This window comes from Microtus ochrogaster, linkage group LG2, assembly GCF_000317375.1.
Source record: "Microtus ochrogaster isolate Prairie Vole_2 linkage group LG2, MicOch1.0, whole genome shotgun sequence".
In the NCBI taxonomy this organism is placed as follows: domain Eukaryota; kingdom Metazoa; phylum Chordata; class Mammalia; order Rodentia; family Cricetidae; genus Microtus; species Microtus ochrogaster.
Genome location: NC_022028.1, coordinates 6030532 through 6050221, shown reverse-complemented (window position 1 = coordinate 6050221; position 19690 = coordinate 6030532). Strand labels below are relative to the sequence as shown.

Below are 19690 nucleotides of genomic sequence, written 5' to 3'. Positions count from 1 at the left end.
GTGCTGGGATTAAAGGCGTGCGCCACCATCGCCCGGCTTGTAATAGATTTTACTACTGATTGGTAGCCTGCTGTACAGTAATGCTGTGTGTGTATGTGTATCTTTGTGTTTGTTTATGGTTGTATGCATGTATCTACCAGCCTATCTTTTGCTTCTTTTTAAAACCAGATAATAGTTTTCAGTTGGGTTGCACTTTGAGGTGGTGTCTTAGACTTGTCCCACAAGTCTTCCATTTTTTTGTTTTGTTTTTTGTTGCTTTTCTGTAAGATTTATTAGATATATCTTTGCAAATATTTTTTTGTGGCATATTTTCTCATTTTAATGTTTCCACCCCTCTTCCTCTTTGTGTGTGTGTGTAAAAGGTACACAGAATTTATTAGAGTAGAGGGTGTAGCACACTTGGAAGGGGTGATCTTGGACATTGATGCAAGAGACCATTGCAGCAATGATGAGAATGGACAGTGTCCAAGGAGAGTGTATGTCCATCTATATTTTAGGCAGACTTCATACCAGCTCTAAAATTTCTATAGCAGACAGCTTTCCCAAGGAGTATTTTCGTGTTCAAGTGATTAACAGATGCCCCCCCCCCTTTATTTTGAGATGGGGTTTTGCTATGTAGCCCTGGGTGGCCTTGAAATCACAAATCTGCCTGCCCCTGCCTCACTCCCTTTTTCCAGGATTTAAAGGCTTGCCACCGTGCTTGGTTAAATTGACTATTGTATTTGAGATTAGGTCTCACTTTGTAGCTCTGGTTGACCTTGAATTCACTAGGTAGACCAGTCTAGACTTGAACTCATAGAGATCCACCTGCCTCTGCCTCCTTAATGCTGTAATGGATTGACTGAGGAAAGGACAATAGTGTGTCCTTATATATAACTTGAAAGCATTCATTGAGGTAGTAATCTCAGTACTTAGTTTTATCATCTTCTATTTTCACCAAGGACCACTGCTGTTTCAGATCCCATTTATTTGACCAGTAATTGTAGTACTGCAGTTTAGTACTTGGCTGTATAGGCTGCTGATTATGAGGGAGTGGTCCATCCTTGTGACATCTAAACCTGCTAATAACTAACTAGCTACAATCTTTCCTCAAGAGGTGAGACCCAGGCTAGTGAGATGGTGTAGTGGTTAAAAGTGCTTCTTGTAGAAGCCTGACAACCTGGGTTTGATCCTTGAACCCATGTTTTTTTTTTTTTTTTTTAAATGGATTAGGTTGCTTGTATCAGGGAAATGGGACGTGGAGGTAGGGGAATTGCCTGGAAAGTTGTGGGCAGAACAGCCAGCCTGTCAGTAACAAGAGAGACCCTACCTCTGCCGGGGGAAAAAGAGAGAACCGACTCATGGAAGTTGTCCCCTGACCTCCATGACATCATCCGTGTGTGCACACACACTCTAATAGTAGTAATAGGAATAAAGGATCCGAGACCTCAGAATAACTGGAGATGTGAATCATCTTGATCTGGCTACTTCTGGCTGAAGTGAGGCATACAAGAGTACAGAGATTTCAGTCTTGCTATCTTAGACCTTGAACAGCAGTCAAGGTCACACCCAGATATATGGAGTTTGACCACTGCAGAGGAACTGAGACTTCTAGGTTTACCTGAAGCTTCATCCCATTTGTTGTGATTATTTTGTTGGAGGCCACCTCATTCAGGGGCTGCATCAGGGGCTCTCTTCTGAGAGTCTTTTGATCCTGAGGGCAGTAAACCCTCTAACATCATGTCATATTGAGGACAAGAAGTCTTAGTAGTACACCCAGTATTTGGGCATTTATCTTCAGTGATCTGAATGCTTACAGTTTTAACATTGATGTATCAGTGTGTGTCCCCTTACAGAGAGTCAGTGGAAGATCTTGTTAACCAATATAGCACGAGAAGTTCTCTATGCCCTTCATTCCCATAGTTTCTCCCTGTCTTATATATTAACCTCCTTTTGTCCTAAATTTTCTTCTTCTTGTAGGTGCTGGTTATAGAAACAGAATTTACTATCTTCTGTAGGTTATTAATAGTGATCTCAGATTTCACTGGTAGTATTTGTAATTATGTTCTAATGCCAAGGGCAGACTGAGTAAGAAAAATCTGTCTCGGAAAAGAATTTAGCCTTCAAAGGACTGGAGATTTCTTGGGAATGTGCTTCTTAAGGTTTTCTAAAACAGTAGTAGGTTTTCATTAGTTAGTAATTGTTGGTTATTGGTTGTATTTCTCTACTATCTAAAATTGTCTGGTTATACCGTATAGTTCTGGGTGATTTTTTTTTTTGAAAATTTAAATTTCACTTATTTAATTTACTGTTTTTTTGAGGCAAGGTTTCTCTGTGTAGCCATGGCTGTCCTCGAACTCACTCTGTAGATCAGGCTGGCCTGCTTCTGCCTTTTGAGTTCTGGGACCAAAGGCCAGAGCCACCACTGCCCAACTTAAATTTCACTTTTATTTATGTGTACATGTATGTGTGTATGAAGTCCACACGGAGGTCAGATGAGGGAGTCAGGTCCCTGGGGAGCTGATAATTGATAGCCCTACCTGATTTGGGTGCTAGGAACTAAACTAAAGAGCAGGAAACATTTACATTGACATATCTCTCCAGCAGTAAATCACAAAGGAGGTATGAAAGTTTCTCTCTCAGTCAAGTTAACTTCTGTCAAGGCTTTGGGTTCAAATGTATCCAAATTATGAAGGATACATCTCGGAAGAATCAATAGCAACTGAAGAATTATCCACTTAAATGCAGGAGATCATAAAGAAGACATCCTTTTTTTGAGCCTTACCAAAATAAAGTGAACAACTGGGGCATTGTCTTACTTGCTTCTAAATTTAAGAATCAGATGTAGCATGTATTACCCTATTCTGGAATTGCTCCTAACTGGTGGGAATCAAGTTTTACCTTTATAATTTTTTTACATAGTAAAGGTATGATTGCCTCTCAGATATGGTATGATTTTTTTCCCCCTATAATACTCTGGAGAGTTATGGAGAAAATGTAAAAAGAAATAGTTGCTTATCCTGGCTACAGTGTATTGAAGGCTTACGTCCACAAGGGCCCCTTAAGCTAGTATATTATTAAAAATTAGCTGGATGGTGGTGGCATATACCTTTATTCCCAGAACTCAAAAGGGAGAGGCAGGTGGGTCTCTGAGTTCAAGACCAGCCTGGTTTATAGAGTGAATTCTAGTACAGTCAGGACTGTTATACAGAGAGACCCTGTCTCAAAAAACAACAAAAGGAAAATATATGACTTAAAATCAGAAGAAGCTACTGTTTGTGTCTGGTGTTAGTGCTTTAATCTGGCTGGGTGGTGGTGGCACACACCTTTAATCCCAGCACTCAGGAGACAGAGGCAGGTGGATCTCTGTGAGTTCGAAGCCAGCATGGTCTATAGAGTGAGTTCCAGTACTGGCTTCATAGCTACTGAGAAACCCTGTCTCGGAACACCCCCCTCCCCCCCCAAAAAAAACAAACCAAAAAAACTAAAGTACTTTAATCTGATAGGAAACTCATGGCAGTAGGGACACCCAAATTTTTGTGAGTATAAGCCACTCCATTTTGAAAAAGGCGTTTAAGTTTGATTATACGTATATAGCAGGTAACAGAAGTGCAAGTGGACCAAGATTGAGTGACCTCAGACATATAGTCCTGAAAACAAGAAAGTGAGATTCCGTAGCTAAGAGAAGTGTATACATTGAGGAAACCTGTAAGTATAACAGATCAGGGAATCCCATGATCTCAACCCTAGTAGGGAAGTCTATGATGTAACTATGATGATGAAGAAGGAAGAAGAAGAAATTCAGTTGCAACTTGATGGGAACACTAAAATATGTACCAGGATCTTGCCTTGGATTTTTCATTAGCTCCCTAGTCCCTGTGATCTCTGTTGAAAGAATTCAGACAAGACACATGTAGTGCAGACAAAAGCTAGAGTTGACTGAAGTTTGAAGTGGAGCTCTATTATTGGGTAATTCTGTATTTAAGAATTATCCACTTAAATACAGGAGATCATAAAGAAGACATCCTTCTTTTGAGACTGTTGCTTAGTGAATGGCAGCGCCATCTGAGAGTTGTTCAAGTCAGGAATTTGGGTGTCTTCTGAAGCTAATGAATATTCAAGATTCTTAGTATTTTGAATATTTTCTGAACCATTCAAACTTTGTTCTGTTATTGACTCAGGGAACATTCATTCATCGTCAGTTGTACCTACTTGCTGTAAGCTTGTTATACTGCACATGCTGATCTCTTGCATTGTGAAAATGTCCCACATTCTTTGTAGTATATTTCAGAGCCTTGTATCGTCAACCTTCCAACCTCGTTCTTAGTCTTTATGACTCTTAAGAACTCTTCATATTCATGCTTCAGCTATATGTAGTGTCACCTTTGTTTCTCAGAAGTTTTGTTCTGTTTTGTCTTCCAGTCAGGTTGTTCATATTCTCTTTTATGTTCCTTCCCTGTGCCTTGCTGCCTGTTACTCACTTGTCACAGTAGAGTCAGTTCTAGCCTCCAATTGTGTGTGAGAGCTAAAGTTAGGTTGTCAGGCTTGGTGGTTGGTGCCTTTACCCACTGAGTCATCTCACCAGCCCCGAGGTTACTTTGTGAAGTTGCCCCGATTTGCCTTTCCATTGCTAAATTTATGTTAGGTAAACTAAAGTTTGTAATTTTGGATGGTGAGACAGAGGGTGATGGTGGACTGAGGCCACCTCTAGAGCTGCTTCTCACATGGAGCTTTTAGTCATTGAACATGGCATGACTTCATGTTTATGTAGTCTTTTGTTTCTTCTAGTAAAATTCAATACTCTTTCCCAAGATGATTCTTTTGGTTTTTCAAGATAGAGCTTCTTTATGTAACCATGGCTGTCCTGAAACTTGCTCTACCAGGCTGACCTCAAACTTAAGAGATTCGCCTGCTTCTGCCTCCTGAGTGCTGGGGTGTGCTACCACTACCTGGCATTCATTTTATTATACCTGTGAATTAGAGCAGGGAGCCATAAAGTTAAAACCTGTAAGGTAGAATCTACATGTCACTGGCTTGTACAAGACCTGTGTTGTAAGGTTACTGGCTAAGATTTTTATGATTGGATGAGGGAAAATTAAGAGAATGTTAAATTATGTGTAAAATATGTGAAAATTAAAAGACGCTCCCTCCCCATTCCCCTGTATTCTTGGAAATAGAGTCTCACATAGTCTGGGTTTAGTTATTTAGGTATGTAACTGCATTTGAATTACATAAAACAGAACTGATATTAGAAAGAAATTGTATGGCCTGGTAGCCATAAACATTTAGTATATAGTGCTTTGTAGAAAGAAGTTGTACACTCTGGACTTAAAACTATTGTGTTACTTGTTTATGTGTTTCAGGATTTTCTTGTGTATGTTAGTGAGGGTAGGTTGAAACTCTCCTTTACCCTCTCTCCAGTTTCAATAAGATGTAAATTTATACTATGCCATGCTTGGCAAATGATCTGCATTCTTCAGCTTAAAAATGAGTTATGTCATGATTTATTTAGTAATCATTGTAGCTATGTCTTGACATCTTAACATTTGAGAAGCAAAAAGTAGGGAAGCTAAGGTGGAAGGATTGCTGTGTATTCTAGGCTAGCCTTGGCTACATTAAAAAATACAGAAATATGTCTAAGAATGTAAATTGGTTAAGACATACCTAAGTATCTTTCTCTTTTACTGATTTCCCTTTTTATAGGAAATTAAGCGAGAGACGGAACCCAAGGATAACAATTTGCCCATCAAACGGGAAAGGCATGGAAATGTAGCCAGTCTTGTACAGCGAATCAGCACTTACGGACTTCCAGCTGGAGGAATTCAGCCACATCCACAAACTAAAACCCTTAAGAAGAGTATGTAAACAATTCCTTTCCTACTTAGTTATGACTGCTCATAAATTCAGGGAGATGTGTTCAGTCTTCTACAGCCAACTGCAGTAATTAATTTACTCTCATGAACTGATGATAGGCACACATAATTTTTGTACTTGCTCATGTTTAGTCAGTAACATTGATATTCCAGCATGAGTAAGCTGATAGCCATATACAGGAACTGTAAATGAAGATACCGTGCTTATCTCGTACTGTCTCTGAATGATTGACACATTAATTGTATTTAATAGTACTCACTAATTGTTGAGGTATCTGCTAATCTGAAATGTCTTGATAAGTTTTTTTCTTTTTCGTTTGAAATAGTGTCTTTCCCGGTATCTTTTGTTGACTTCATATGTGATTCTCCTGCTCTGGAAAGTTTTTTGTTTATAAATAAGTTAGGGGAAAAAAATTGACCAAGAAAGAGTACCATATTTTATTGAAAAAAAATTTTTTTTATTCATTATGTGTGTGGATGTTGAGTGCGGAGGCCAGGGGACATGTTGTAGAGTTGGTTCTCTCCCAGTTTTATATGGGTTGTAGGGATTGAGCCCAGGTGCCAGGCTTGAGCAACAAGCACTATTACTCACTGAATTATCTCCCCAGTCCTGCATATCTTATGTTTTGTTTTATTTTTGAGGTTGTAATTTAATTGCAACATTTCTCCCTTCCCTTTCTTGCTCCAAACCCTTCCATATACCCCTCCCGATTCCTTCAAATTCATGGTCTCTTTTTTCATTAATTGTTACTGCATGCATGTATGTATTTGCTTGTACATACATACTGCTAAATAGAACCTGCAGAGTTCACATAATACTACTTGTATGTATATTTTCAGGTCTGACCATTTGATACTAGACAACCTATTAGTGTGTTCTTCGCTGGGGAGGACTACCTCTCCTGCTCCCAGAATTATTCAGTTGCCTGAGTAATTTGTGTAGGCTTGAGGCCACATGGGCTTTTTCCGATATAGTTTGGCATGTTTGTTAGTATAATTCTTGTACAGCTCATGTTTAGGTGGTCATATTGATGAGACTTCATGTGTTCTGATATTAGTAGGTGACACAGTCTTCCAGTGAATTCCCTAATTCTAATTGGCTCTTATAATCTTCTTGTCTTATAATCTTCTTGTCTTCTATTCTGCAATGTTTCCAGAGCCTTAGATTCTGGAGTGGTTTATATATGAATCCATTGGGAGTGGGCTCCACAACTCTGCGTTTTGTTTGGTTGTGGTTTTCTGTAGTGGTCTTCATCTGTTGCAAAGAAGATTCCTTGATGAAAGGTGAAGATCACACTTACCTGTGCATACTAAGACAGATATTTATAGATTGTTGTTAGGGATTATGATTGTTTAGTAAATTCGTGGTTGTAGATCTCTTCCAAAAACCATGGTTTCATTAGTACTGAATAGTTAGGTTTCCAGTACCAGGCATGGTAATCCTCTATCTGAATGGGTTGTAAGTCCTTAGAAAGCTGTTGGTTGCCACCAAGGTATATGTGCCATTACTGTGTCCTTAGGATTATTGTGCCAATGTACTTTAAATTTTAGAAACTTGAACTCTTTTATGACCTCAGCTCATTTAAATTTACTTGAGTTTTTTTTTTTAAACTTCAGTTAGGAAAAGAGAGGCAACAATGCCAGTTACAAATATGAAGCATTAAACGTTTACAAACAATTACAGTCTTTATGACAATGGATACTAAAGGTTTTGTTATTTTAAAAATCCCATTAAACTCCATGTGGAGTTCAGTTTATTGGTATTTTTAAAAGTGCATATTCTACATAATCTTTTTTTTTTTTTTTTTGAGACAGGGTTTCTCTGTGTAATACTTGACTGTTCTAGAACTTACTTCATAGACCAGGCTGTCCTTGAACTCACAGAGATCCACTTTTGCCTCCCAAGTGCTGGCATTAAAGGTGTGTGCCCTCACTGCCTGGCAAAAATACATATTCTTCCATCCATCCATCCATCCATCCATCCATCCATCCATCCATCCATCCATCCATCTATCCTGTGTGTGTGAGCCATAGTGTGTATGTAGTCAGACGCAATTGTAGGAGTTGGTTTTTCTCTTTCTATTAGATGGATTCTGTAGATCAAGCTCAAGTTGTAGGGCTTGGAGGTATGTGCCTTTACCTGATGAGTCATTTTTGCCAGACCACAATTGTTTAAACACTCTTACCTGAGATTATTGCAATTATAGTATCTTTGAAATTTTGGTCTGTAACTCCCTGTGGTATTAAATGATTGGCAGTAAGGAAGTTTACCCTTTGAACTGTAAATGTAAGGGCGTTATTAGTTTTCATATAGGCCCCCTATTGTCACAGTGTATTATTTTCCATGTCAGTATAGCACAGGGTTATATCAGAAAACATTTTGTGAAGAAAAAGTGTTTGTTGTTTTTTGAGGCAGGGTTTCTCTGTGTAGGTCTGGCTGTCCTGGAATTTGTTCTGTAGACCAGGCTGGCCTTGAACTCAGAGATCTGCCTGCTTTTTTTAACCAGTTCCTGGGATTAAAAGTATGCGCCGCCCTTGCTGGCTCAATGAAGTTTTCTTGATACTAAGACCAATTAAAGTTTTTTTTTTTTTAACTTTTTTTATTCTTTGTTTTCCAGAAAATGTGATAGTCAAGTAATATTTGTCCATCCCCATCCTACTTTCAACGGGACAGTCTTAGCCATTTTAGTGGTCCTGGACTGCACTTTCTGGAGACTAGCCACGTAGTAGAGATGTACAGCACAGAGTTGCACTTTGTATGCAAAGAGACAACATATGAGCTGAGAACTAATATCTTCAACTGCAGGCATGAAGCAGAGACATTTAACTGGATTTGGGGTGAGCCCTTACCCCCAACATGCTTCCTGCAGTAAGGCCACACCTCCCAAACCTACCCAAATAGTACCATGTGCTAGAAACCAATTCTTCAAATACTCAAGCCTAGGGGGTAGTTCTCATTCAAACTACCATAGTTTCTCTCAATTTTGGTATAAATAATAGAGAAAGAGTACATACACACAACACAGGTGAGATCTATGTCCAGAAAAACTTCTGGACACATGTGACCTACCAAAATTCAAGAAAATATAAAAAAGAAATCCAGGTAATTTACCAACGAAGAAAAAAGCTTGGGACCAGAAGAGGCTGCACTGTTAAATGTAACCAAACATTTAAAGAAATAACACCAATGCTTCTCAAGCAATTCCATATAATTGAGAGGGAGGGAACCCTTCCAAATTGATTCTGTAAGGTCAACGTTATTTTGGTCCCAAAAGCCAACAGAGCAAAACAAAGAAGAAATACTCCCCAATGTCTTTGAATGCAAAATTATGCAAAATTCTAGCAAATTCAAATTAACAGGCGTGCCACAGATTGCACGGCAAGTTTCCTTCCAAAGATGCAAAGATGTTTTTATCTTCTACAAATCAATAAGCATAAATAGAATGAGAGACAAAAATCATATTATCATCCCAATAGATGGAGAGGAAACATTGTCTAAAACTCAGCATCCCTTCATGGTCTGCACAAGGTAGGTACAGAAGACTCATACCACATTGTGCTGCAGGCTATATTCATAGTCAGTGTACTGAATGTGAAAGACTGAAAGCATTTCCTGTAAGGTCAGGAACAGGTCAAGGGTGATAAGACTTTTGTCCTGGGGATGGAGGGCTTTTCATGTTTTTTTGTATATATAGTGATAGAAGTGTAGCTAGAGCTATTAGGTTAGAGAGAGAGAGAGAGAAATACCAGACATATGAGCAAGAAAAGAGAAAGTCAGATTATCTCTGCTTTCATATTATGACAGAAAAATCTAGAGAAAAAGCAAGACAACATATAAAAATTAGTAATTCTGTAATTCAGTAGTTGGGGGTGGATCAGAAGTTTAAGGTTATTTTTGACTATGAAGCAAGTTGGAGGGTATTGTAGGACACATGAGACCCTGCCAAGTCTGATACCCTGAGGCTGATATTTGAGACTCACACAGTAGGAGAAATGACTTCCATATGTTGTCACATGCATTCTATAACACCCCCTCCCATACATAAAAAGTAAAGAAAAATGCTTAGTATACAAAACTATATCATACCAAAGTAAGTCAGAACTATAGCAAGTTACCATTTTATCCTATTTAGAATGTCTGTTACAAAAACCATGAAAACATGGAAAAAAGGAGGATGTGTACACTGTTGGTGTTATGTGAATTAGTCCAGCTGTTTTAAGAGTGGCAGTTTCTCAAAAAACTAAAAATAATCCCAATACTGAGAGGCAGAAACAGGAGGATCCTTGTAGTAATAGGTGCAGCGGGGCTGCATCCCCAGCACCCCAGCCGCCTGCTAGCTTATGCCCGGGAAAGATTCTAGCCTACATCCATCCTAGGTTGGAGCTTTATCACGAGTGCCTCAGAGAGCAGAGCTATCACGTCTACCCAGGAGAGGGGAACATGGCGTCTCTGCTCCAGAGAGCAGAGCTGTCGAGTCTGAGCTCACTTCCTCTTCCTCCCAGCATTCTGTTCTGTTTACTCCTCCCACCTATGTTTTAACCTATGAGGGCCAAGCAGTTTCTTTATTGCTTAACCAATGAAATCAACAGATATATGACACTCCCACATCAGATCCTGAGGTCAAGGTAAATCTGGATTTCAACTAGGAACCTGTCACAGACAATAAATAATAGTACCATAAATCCAGCTATATTCTTAGACAGTGTATCTGAAAGAATGGAAACAGCTGTGCAAAAATAGATACACTTGTATTTAAACAGTACCATTCCCAATAGCGAAGTTACATACTTCTCAGGGTAAGTGGGATAAAGATAATAACACATTAACCATATAATGGTATATTATTTGATTCAAAATAAGAATGAAATCCTAGCTGGGCAGTGATGGCACACGTCTTTAATCCCAGCACTCAGCAGGCAGAGGCAGGCAGAGCTCTGTGAGTTCGAGGCCAGCCTGATCTACAAGAGCTAGTTCCAGCTAGTTCCAAGTCAGGCTCCAAAGCTACTGAAAAACCCTCTCAAAAAGCCAAAAATCAAACCAAACCAAAATAAAAGTCCTGCCATATGTAGCAAAACAGACTTGAAAGTAGAATAGAAAAAAGGATTATTGGGGTCTAGGATTTATTGGGGTCTGGGATGGGTGTGGGCTAAAGACGTAGTCATTGTACATCTCTCCAGACAATGTGGGCAGTTATTATGCTAAGTAAAACATTTGACAGCATAACATGTAAAAGTGGTGAGAGGCAAATGCCTGACATTAAAATATATTTCAGCTTCCTTAATAACTCATTCTCGTTAGATGTAAACACATAGGTAAAAATAAAATTTTACTTTAGGTTTTTAAATCAGTTTTATTTGGAGATGATCATATATAATGATACAAGTTTGTTTTTCCAACTCTAAGGGGAAAAGGGTTGAGGCAGGAAGATGGTAAGTTCAATGGCAGTCGGGTGGGATTTAGGATGAAATAAAATTGTCAAATGAATATATGAAGTTGGCAGTTTGACTCACTGGGTAAAGGTGCATGTATCAAGCTTGAATTAAGAATTCAGTTGCTTGTAGTTAGTTAAATACTATTTTTTAATTTCAAAGTCCGTTTTCTCAAATTAGCAGAAAAATGCTACCTGAAAGCTTGTTAGAAATGTGATATTATTGTATTATGGGCTCTAAAATATTAGGATTTCTACAGAAAATACTGTAGCTGGGTAGTGAAAAAGAGGGATTTATGATGCTTACCTAATGTTTGAAGATAAAATGGCCAATAAGAAAGATATTTAAATAGTGCTTTGCCAGGCAAGTAAAAATGGCATAGCTGCCGTTTGGTCTGCCTCAGTGTGCAGGTTAGGGTAGGGGAAACGCAGCTCTGTCTTCTTTAGTTAGCTCTGTCCCCTTCCTTAGCTAACTTGCAGAAAGGGCATGTATTTGTCTAAAAAGGGAAATATAAGCATCTACCTGGAGATCTAGTCTGTAGATTTTTAAAGAAAAGGCTGATTTGATTTTTTTTAAAGTTTGGAGATGGACTGTCATCTCTTTCAAATCAACATCACTTTCAAATTTTTATTACATTTGTTTACTTACATGTGTGACACAGCACATATGTAGAGACCAGAAGAGTTACTTCCTTCCTTACACTGTGTCATTTCCAGATATCAGACTCTGGTTGCCAGGCTTTGGTGGCAAGTACTTTTACTTGCTGGGCCGTCTTGATGGCCCCAGCATCACTGATTTTCAAAGAAAAAAAGCAAGAGAGTCAACCCTAAGGATGGATCCATCTGCCCGGTACAGGAGAGAACAGGGGATTTGTATCCACTGCCCAAAGCCATTAATGGCTAACATGCATTGAAGGAGGGGGAGGCTCTGAGACAGGGGTCTACTCCAGTTTTCTCTAGTTCTATCTTGAGAAAATCTATATGCTTCCACTTCTCTCTTCTGATTTGTGACTGGATGATGTGTACATTCATGACAGTGAGGTGTTGAAATCATCCCTGCTGTTACTGTATTAAAGCCTATTTCATTTGTTGCCCTCCTGGTTTTTAGTGTTTTTTTTTTTTTTTAGTTTGAGACAGATCTTAAGTACCCTAGCCTAACTTTGAACTCCTGATCCTCCAGTCACTCACCATACCTACCACACTTGTCTGGCTTTCAGGGTTTCTGTTGATAATTAGTCCAATAGGATTATCCTTAAATGTGATCTCTTGTGGGTTATAAGTCTTTCTGGTGCTGACCTTTTGACAGGTTGACTATCATACATTGTAGAGAGGATCTTCTCTGGCTGTTGGGGGTTATATAACAATCCTGTCCCTGAGCTGGGCAGTGGTAGCACACACCTTTAATCCTAGCACTTGGGAGGCAGAGGCAGGCGGATTTCTGTGAGTTCAAGACCAGCCTGATCTACAAGAGCTAGTTCCTGGACAGGCTCCAAAGCTATAGAGAAACCCTATCTCAGAGGTGGGTGGGGGGACCCAGAAAACAAACAAACAAAATCCTGTCCCTGATGGTGCATGCCTTTCCCAAAATTAGAGAAAATTTCTGTTTTCATTTGTCCTTATTAAAATTTTGAGTATGTTGATGACACACATATTTGATCTTTTAATGATATCCTCCAATCTTTCATGTTCTTTTCATTCTTATTTTTATATTTTTATACAAATATGTTATTTCCAAAAAGATGTCTTCAAGCTCTCATATTATTTCTTTTTCCTTAATTAAGTCAGCTGTTGAAGTTTTTGGATGGATTCTGTTTGATTCAATGAGCATCATTTCCTAGATTTCATATTAGTTCTTTTTCAAAATCTCTCTTTGATTTTCTTAATCATATATTGCCTTGTTTTTCCAAGTCTTGTTTTTCCAAGTTTAATTAATCATTCTATTTATATTCCTTTGGATCTCATTAAGCTTTAAAACAACAACATACTATCTTAAATTTTTTATCTTGAATTTCATCTTGTTCAGCATATTTAGCTTTTTTTAAAGAATGTAATACATTGTCTTTTCATATATTTTTAAATTTATTTCTACTAAGATTTGCATGTCTAGTAAAATGAGTATCTCAATTTCATTGGAGGTAAAATCTTAGGGGTAATAATGTGTTATGGAGAATTGAGTTTATTTCTAACTGATTACTATAGTACAGTCACTTTACTCCTGAGAGTTTCTTTGAGTTTGATTATTGAGGTTGGGCATAACCCATGCTTAGTATGGAGTTGGAGAGACCCACTTCTGCTGGTGACACAGGAGTAGAGAGGCTGTAGCAGGCCTGCCCTTGTGTGGTAGAGTACTTGTGTACTAACTCTTACCTACAGTTGGAGATGTAGTCCTTAGGTCATGGAGGTTTCCTCAGGCACTGTTTATACTGCCTCTTTTATTTGAATATGCGGTTGTAGTAAGCATGTAATGTCCAAAACATTTGTTCTTTGAGTAGGCAGTGGGTACAAGTCCATTGGTCTTCTAGGAAGGTTAGACCAGAAATCACAACACTTCTGCTGTGCCACTGATACCTAGTCTTAACAGGAGTGTGTAATTGTACAAGATAATTGTGAAGACTGATACAGAGGACACATGTAGTTGTAATGGAAGCAGAAATATTATTCTTCTGTTCTGCTGTGCTGCTGTAGGCATACCTGTCCAAGAGTGGGACCTTAGGTCCCCTCCCCTAGTGTGCATGCTTGCTTGGGATGGGCTTTTCTTCTTCTGAAAAATCATTATCTACCAGGGATAGTGCTGGAATGGTTGCAACTGGACCTGTGCAAAATTCCTCTTAGTTCTAAATACAGAGAACAAATCCAGACACAGTTTCTCTGTGGACCAGTTGGGTAGCATTATGATGGTGCAAGGACATTGCTTGAAACTGCCCCAGAACACCTATGTGTGTTGAGAAAATGGTCTAGGAGCCCTTTTCTTCATCTTGTCAGAGTTAGGAACTTCTGTGTGGAACTAAGAGCTGAGCAGGATCTACTTGTGGCAAACTATATACCCTTATCTCAGTTGGTGGGCTCGCTAATCATTTGTTTTTTGTGGCTATTACCTTCACTCCCACTCTGCGTCCCTTATACTTAATTCTCAGGATAGGTCTGTTGGTGGATTTGTGTCACTGTCTTTCCACTGAGTTAAGTCTGCCCATATGAAACATGACAGTCCGGATTCAATAATCTATTCTCAAGAAGCCTCCAGGTTACAACATCCTGGGGAATTGCTGGATGAAATCCTTTTTCTAACTCTACACTAGTGAGTGGATAGATTCAGATTCTTTAGAATGTAAGCTTCCAGGGTTATAAAACTTCCAAGTAGGTAGGAATGTGCTGATAGTTTTCTGATTTTCTTTCTACTTTTATCCCAGATGGGAAAGGGTTCCAAGCTGCTGAGCTAGGAACCTGGGTGTTGGAGTATTTTTTCTTTTACTATGCAGCTGTCTCAAGGCTCGGGACTTTTTTGTTTTTTCTGTGTTTGAATGCCAGTTTTTCATCTCAACGTGCATCTGTACATCTGTTACCTGTTGCCAGCCTGCTTTGTCCCTCTTTTTTCTTTTTCCCCTCCCCCTCCTTATTCTCTGGAAGGAGCAAGTGAGTGCTGGGTACTTCTGCTCAGCCATCTTGCCTTCCCTTCGACAGTCACTTAAAGTAGCACATTTTAAATATTCCTAGGCCTTGATTAAGAAGTCATCTGAAAATTACCACTGGGAGGGACTTGCCTACAATAATTTTATTGTTAGAATGTTTTTGTAGTCTTAAAAGTTGTGGATATTTTGCTTGTGTGTAATTGAAGGGATCAGGTGTACCCGTTTTCTATACTGGAACCCTTACACTTTATCTGGAGGTGAACATGTTGTGTGAGACATGCTTAAAAATCACCCAGGCTGTTTGTGATTGCTTGTTTAAATTGTTTTTCTTTTTTTACACATTTGTAACTATAATTGTGGTATATGAATAAAGGTGCTAGTTAAAAAATGATCTTTTTTAACATATTTTTTAAAATGATTTCTTCTAGAGACAAAAAAGCGTCAGTGTAAAGTTCTTTTTGACTACGTTCCACAAAATGAGGATGAACTGGTACTGACAGTGGGGGATATCATTGATATTAACGAAGAGGTAAGGACCAGAAGGACTTTGTACATTCGCTGTAGCACAGCAGTTATGTGGTGTGGCTTCTAGAAGAGGGCTTTGTCAGTTTATTAACATTTATAAAAATTTTTGCCCGTTTTCAATAAAATTTAAGGATAGTCCTTGTTACTTGTGCTTGCTATGTCCTGTTTGTGTGTTTCTCTTAATAAAAATAAACATTTTTTTAAGCTTAAAATTAATGTAATTTTCTGTTGGCAAGAAGCTCACCCAAGCCTGGCTACCCGAGTTCCATCCTTGTAACCCATTTAAAGGTGGAAAGGAGAACTGACTCTGCAGAGTTGCCCCTGACCTCTGCAGGCACATTACATGCTCACACCCATACTCATGTTGTGCACACATACCATTATAATAATGCTAAAAGTAAAATTAATGTTATTTAAATAGTCTCAAACACCAGAGAGCCTCATCTTAATTCTCTGTTGGCACAAAACAATAACAAAAATTTCTTTTTGAATGATATAGGAGTGCAATGCAGAAATTGCTTTAAAGTCTGTCTTGTTTGAATTGTTGTATTTAAATTCTAGCCAAGTATGCTTTTTTCACAGTTTTAATACTTTAAGATATGAAAACATTTTTAATTTCTTACATCTGCTTTTCTCATTAAAGGAATATTTAAAGTTTTGCTGGCCAGTGAAGATGCTATTTTAGAGAGTGCTTTGATAAAATGTATTGAGGCAGGAATTGATTTTATGTCATGATTTCTCATTTATCACTGGTATCTACAATAACTTCGAGAATACCTATACAAGAGGCCGTCTGATCTCTGTCTGACGGCCACACCAGTTAACATTTATTTGGAAGTACTGTGCTAAATAAGTTTGACATTTTCTTCCTTTATAACAGAAGGGGTTATTTATCTTCATTTCTCAGAGGTAGAGACTGAGTCATAGAGAACCACATTGCTTATAGTTGTTACTCGTGATGCAGAAGAAGCTACCCCAAAATTAGTGGCAAAAACAACTGTTATGCTTGCGGGTTGTGTGGCTCAGGTATGCAGATAGACCACAAGGGATTGGCTTGTCTGTTCCATGGTGTCTGGGACCCCAGCTGGATGGGTTCAGAAGTAAGGGGCTGGTGAGAGCTTTTGTAAGAAAGTCCCTCTATTTACACCTATGTCCTATAGCCTTGAAAACTAGAACTGCCACTTGGACAGCTTTCTAGTGTCCTTTCCATTTGGCTTGGATTTCTTAGAGGATGGGAGTGTCTGGAGATTCTGAAACCTCCTGACTACCCGCATAATAATCAAAAAGGTTCAGATTTTGGGTCGAGTTATTGTAAACACTCCATAGTCTGAAATCCAAAATGTTTTGAGTAGAGGGCACTTATTTTGATTTGCACAGCAGTTTCTCAACTCAGAGTGCAACCAATTCAGCATACATGGGGAAGTGCCTTTTACAGTCTAGCCTTGGAAATGATAGCTACTTAGAAACCATTTAGAAACTGTCAGGAGTAAAACCATCTTCATTGAACTTGTATGTGCCTGACATGTAGTGGCCTGAATTTGATTGTGTGTAGTTTGCCATCTTGTTGTGCCTGTCTGGAACAGCTTCCTACTCCCTCCCCTTTGCCCCCCATGGAGGAGCTGAACCCAGGACTCTGTGTATACTGGGCCCTTGGTTTTTAGCTAGGGTCTGACCATGTATTTCCGGCTGGCCTCAAACTTGTAGTCTTCTTTTTCACCTCCTGAGCACTGGAATTACAGGCATGTGTCTGTAGGCTCAACTGCAGTCTGTTTTTAAATGATTGTTTGCTTTGTATTTGTTTGTTTTTATTAGTGTTTCTTAGAGACAAATAAGGGTCTCAAAGCTCAGTCTGGCCTTAAACTGTTGGTTTTCCTGCCTCAGCCTCCTCAGTGCTGGGATTACAGGTATGGTTATTGCTATGCTTGAGTGAGTGTTCACTGCCACTTTTCCCAAGAATTCCTTAAATAACTTTTAACAAGTTGCTGATATTTGGAGTTTAATACTGATTTTTTTTTTTTTTTTTACTTTGTGGCTGTTCCATTTTGTCATACTTAATTCCATACCACACATAGCTCCTATATTTTCAATCCTTTACCATAGTTTCTTTTTTCCCTTTCTTTCCTCTTTCTTTGAGGCAGGGTCTCACTCTGTAGCCCACTTCTTTGAACTTAAAATTTAGCCTGGTCTGGCCTTACACTCAAAGCAACTCTCCTGCCCTATTCCCTGAGTGCTGTGGTCAGACACAAGTCTTCATGCTCAGTTTCATTTGCCGTCGGTCTGCTAAAATATCTGAACTCTTCATGCTTGCTGCTTTGCCATCCCAAGCATACTGTATCTGGCTATTAGTAGTTCAGCTATATTGTCTGTAACCATCATGAATTTTGACGTGACTATTTTTTCCCCATATGCTTTTTATCTAGAAGATTCTCATTTAGGCTTAGTGTTGAGTTTCTTGGTCATTGGCTTTTAGGGGAGAAGATTCTGATACTTTTCCAGCTTACGCTCCCGTGCTTTTTTTATTGCACTTTTTCCCTCACTTTGATTACAGCACTTATTTTTACATTTCATTATTATTAGTTTACTTGTTTTTGTTTTGAGACAGGAACTCACTATGTAGTTTTGGCTGACTTAGAACTAAAAAAGGTTGACCTGTCTCTTTCTTCTGAGTTCTGGGATTAAAGGTGTGCCACCATGCCTAGCAGATACATTCTAACTATGTGCTTACTGCTTTCTTAGATTGGTTTTTCAAGAGCATCGATTGCTGCAGTCTAATACTCTCCTAGGTTAGCTATTCAGCAAAGGCAAGGAAGGGATTTTTCATATGCAAGGTTTGAATCTTTTCCCAGCCAAAAATCATGGCTTGTATATAAAGAGTGCCTATTACATTAATTACTTATTAAAAATTTTGTTTTCAGGCTGGGAATGGTAGCACATGCCTTTGATCAGGAGGCTGAGCCAAGTGGATATTTTTGAGTTTGAGATCAGCCTGGTCTACTTAGTGAGTTTCAGGACAGTCAGAAAAATTTATGTAGAGATCAGTTTGCTTTCAGTTATAAGGTAGATAGCACTGAAAATGATTTATGTAAATGAGATATTTCTAGCTGTGATATAAGGTTGATAAGTAAATGATGACAGCAGTGTACTCTACTGTTACTCTCTAAATCCCTTTAGCATCCTTTGTCTAACAACAGAAACTATACGTCTGAAAACAGTCAGCTGATTTTTTTAAATAAATTGAGCAATCTTATTATTAATGAGTATAAAGGCCTTGTTAAAGATTTTTTAAAAAATATTCACTGGTGTTTTACTGACTTGTATGTTATATCTATATGAGGGTGTCAGATCCCTTGGAACTGGAGTTATAGACAGTTGTGAGTTGCCATGTGGGAGCTGGGAATTGAACCTGAGTTCTCTGGAAGAGCATCCAGTGCTCTTCACTACTGAGCCATCTCTTCAGCCGTGTTAAAGAATTTGATTCATGAGAACACTTTTGTTTGGAGTAAGGTGCTTATTAGATGAATTTTGAAAGTGATTTTTTTCAGGGTTGGAGAGATGGGTCAGCATTTCAGAGTACTGGCTGCTCTTCTAGAGGACCCCAGCTCACGTCCCAGCGTTCACATGGCAGCTCATATTATGGTAACTCCAGTTTCAGGGCTTCTGATGCCTTCTTATGGACTCTGGGGCCACGACATGCTTGCAGTACATATACCACCCATACACATAAAATGAACAAAATAATAAACAAAATCAAAATATTTCTTTCAGTTTGCTTAATAATTATTGTTTAATTAAAAGGGGGGAAATAAGATTTTATACATTTTAACACTCTTAAATGTTTTTTACATTTGTTATTAAATTTATATTTAATTACATCTATGCGTGTGGGTCTGAGTGTAGGTATGTACATATGTGTGCAGGTGCCTGAAGCGGCTTGAGGTTTGTGATCCCCAAGAGCTTGGATGTTGTGAGCTGTCTGACATGGATACTGGGAACTGAATTTTGATCCTCTGCATTCTTAACTCCTGAATGTGTGCATGTGTGCGTGCGCGTGCCTGTGCCTGCGCCTGCGTGTGTTGTGCTAATGCCATGACACATGTATAGAGGCCAGAGAGCAACATTTGGGAGTCAGTTTTCTACTCTGTGGGCTTCAGGGATCAAACTCAGGTAGTCAAGGTTGGCAAGCAGTCCTACCTGCTGAGTCATTTCACTGGTTCACAAAGTTATATCCTTAGAGTTACTAAACTTTGTTCAAACAAAA

General features: G+C 38.8%; 1 protein-coding gene across 1 annotated transcript in view; it reads left to right on the top strand.

Moving 5' to 3' along the window:
- Cd2ap (CD2 associated protein) overlaps positions 1-19690 on the top strand; it is an 81242-nt gene that overhangs the window by 19229 nt on the left and 42323 nt on the right. The window contains exons 3-4 of the mRNA XM_005359791.2: positions 5683-5836; positions 15336-15436. Coding sequence (XP_005359848.1) covers positions 5683-5836; positions 15336-15436 — 255 coding nt within the window. The remainder of the gene's footprint in view (positions 1-5682; positions 5837-15335; positions 15437-19690) is intronic.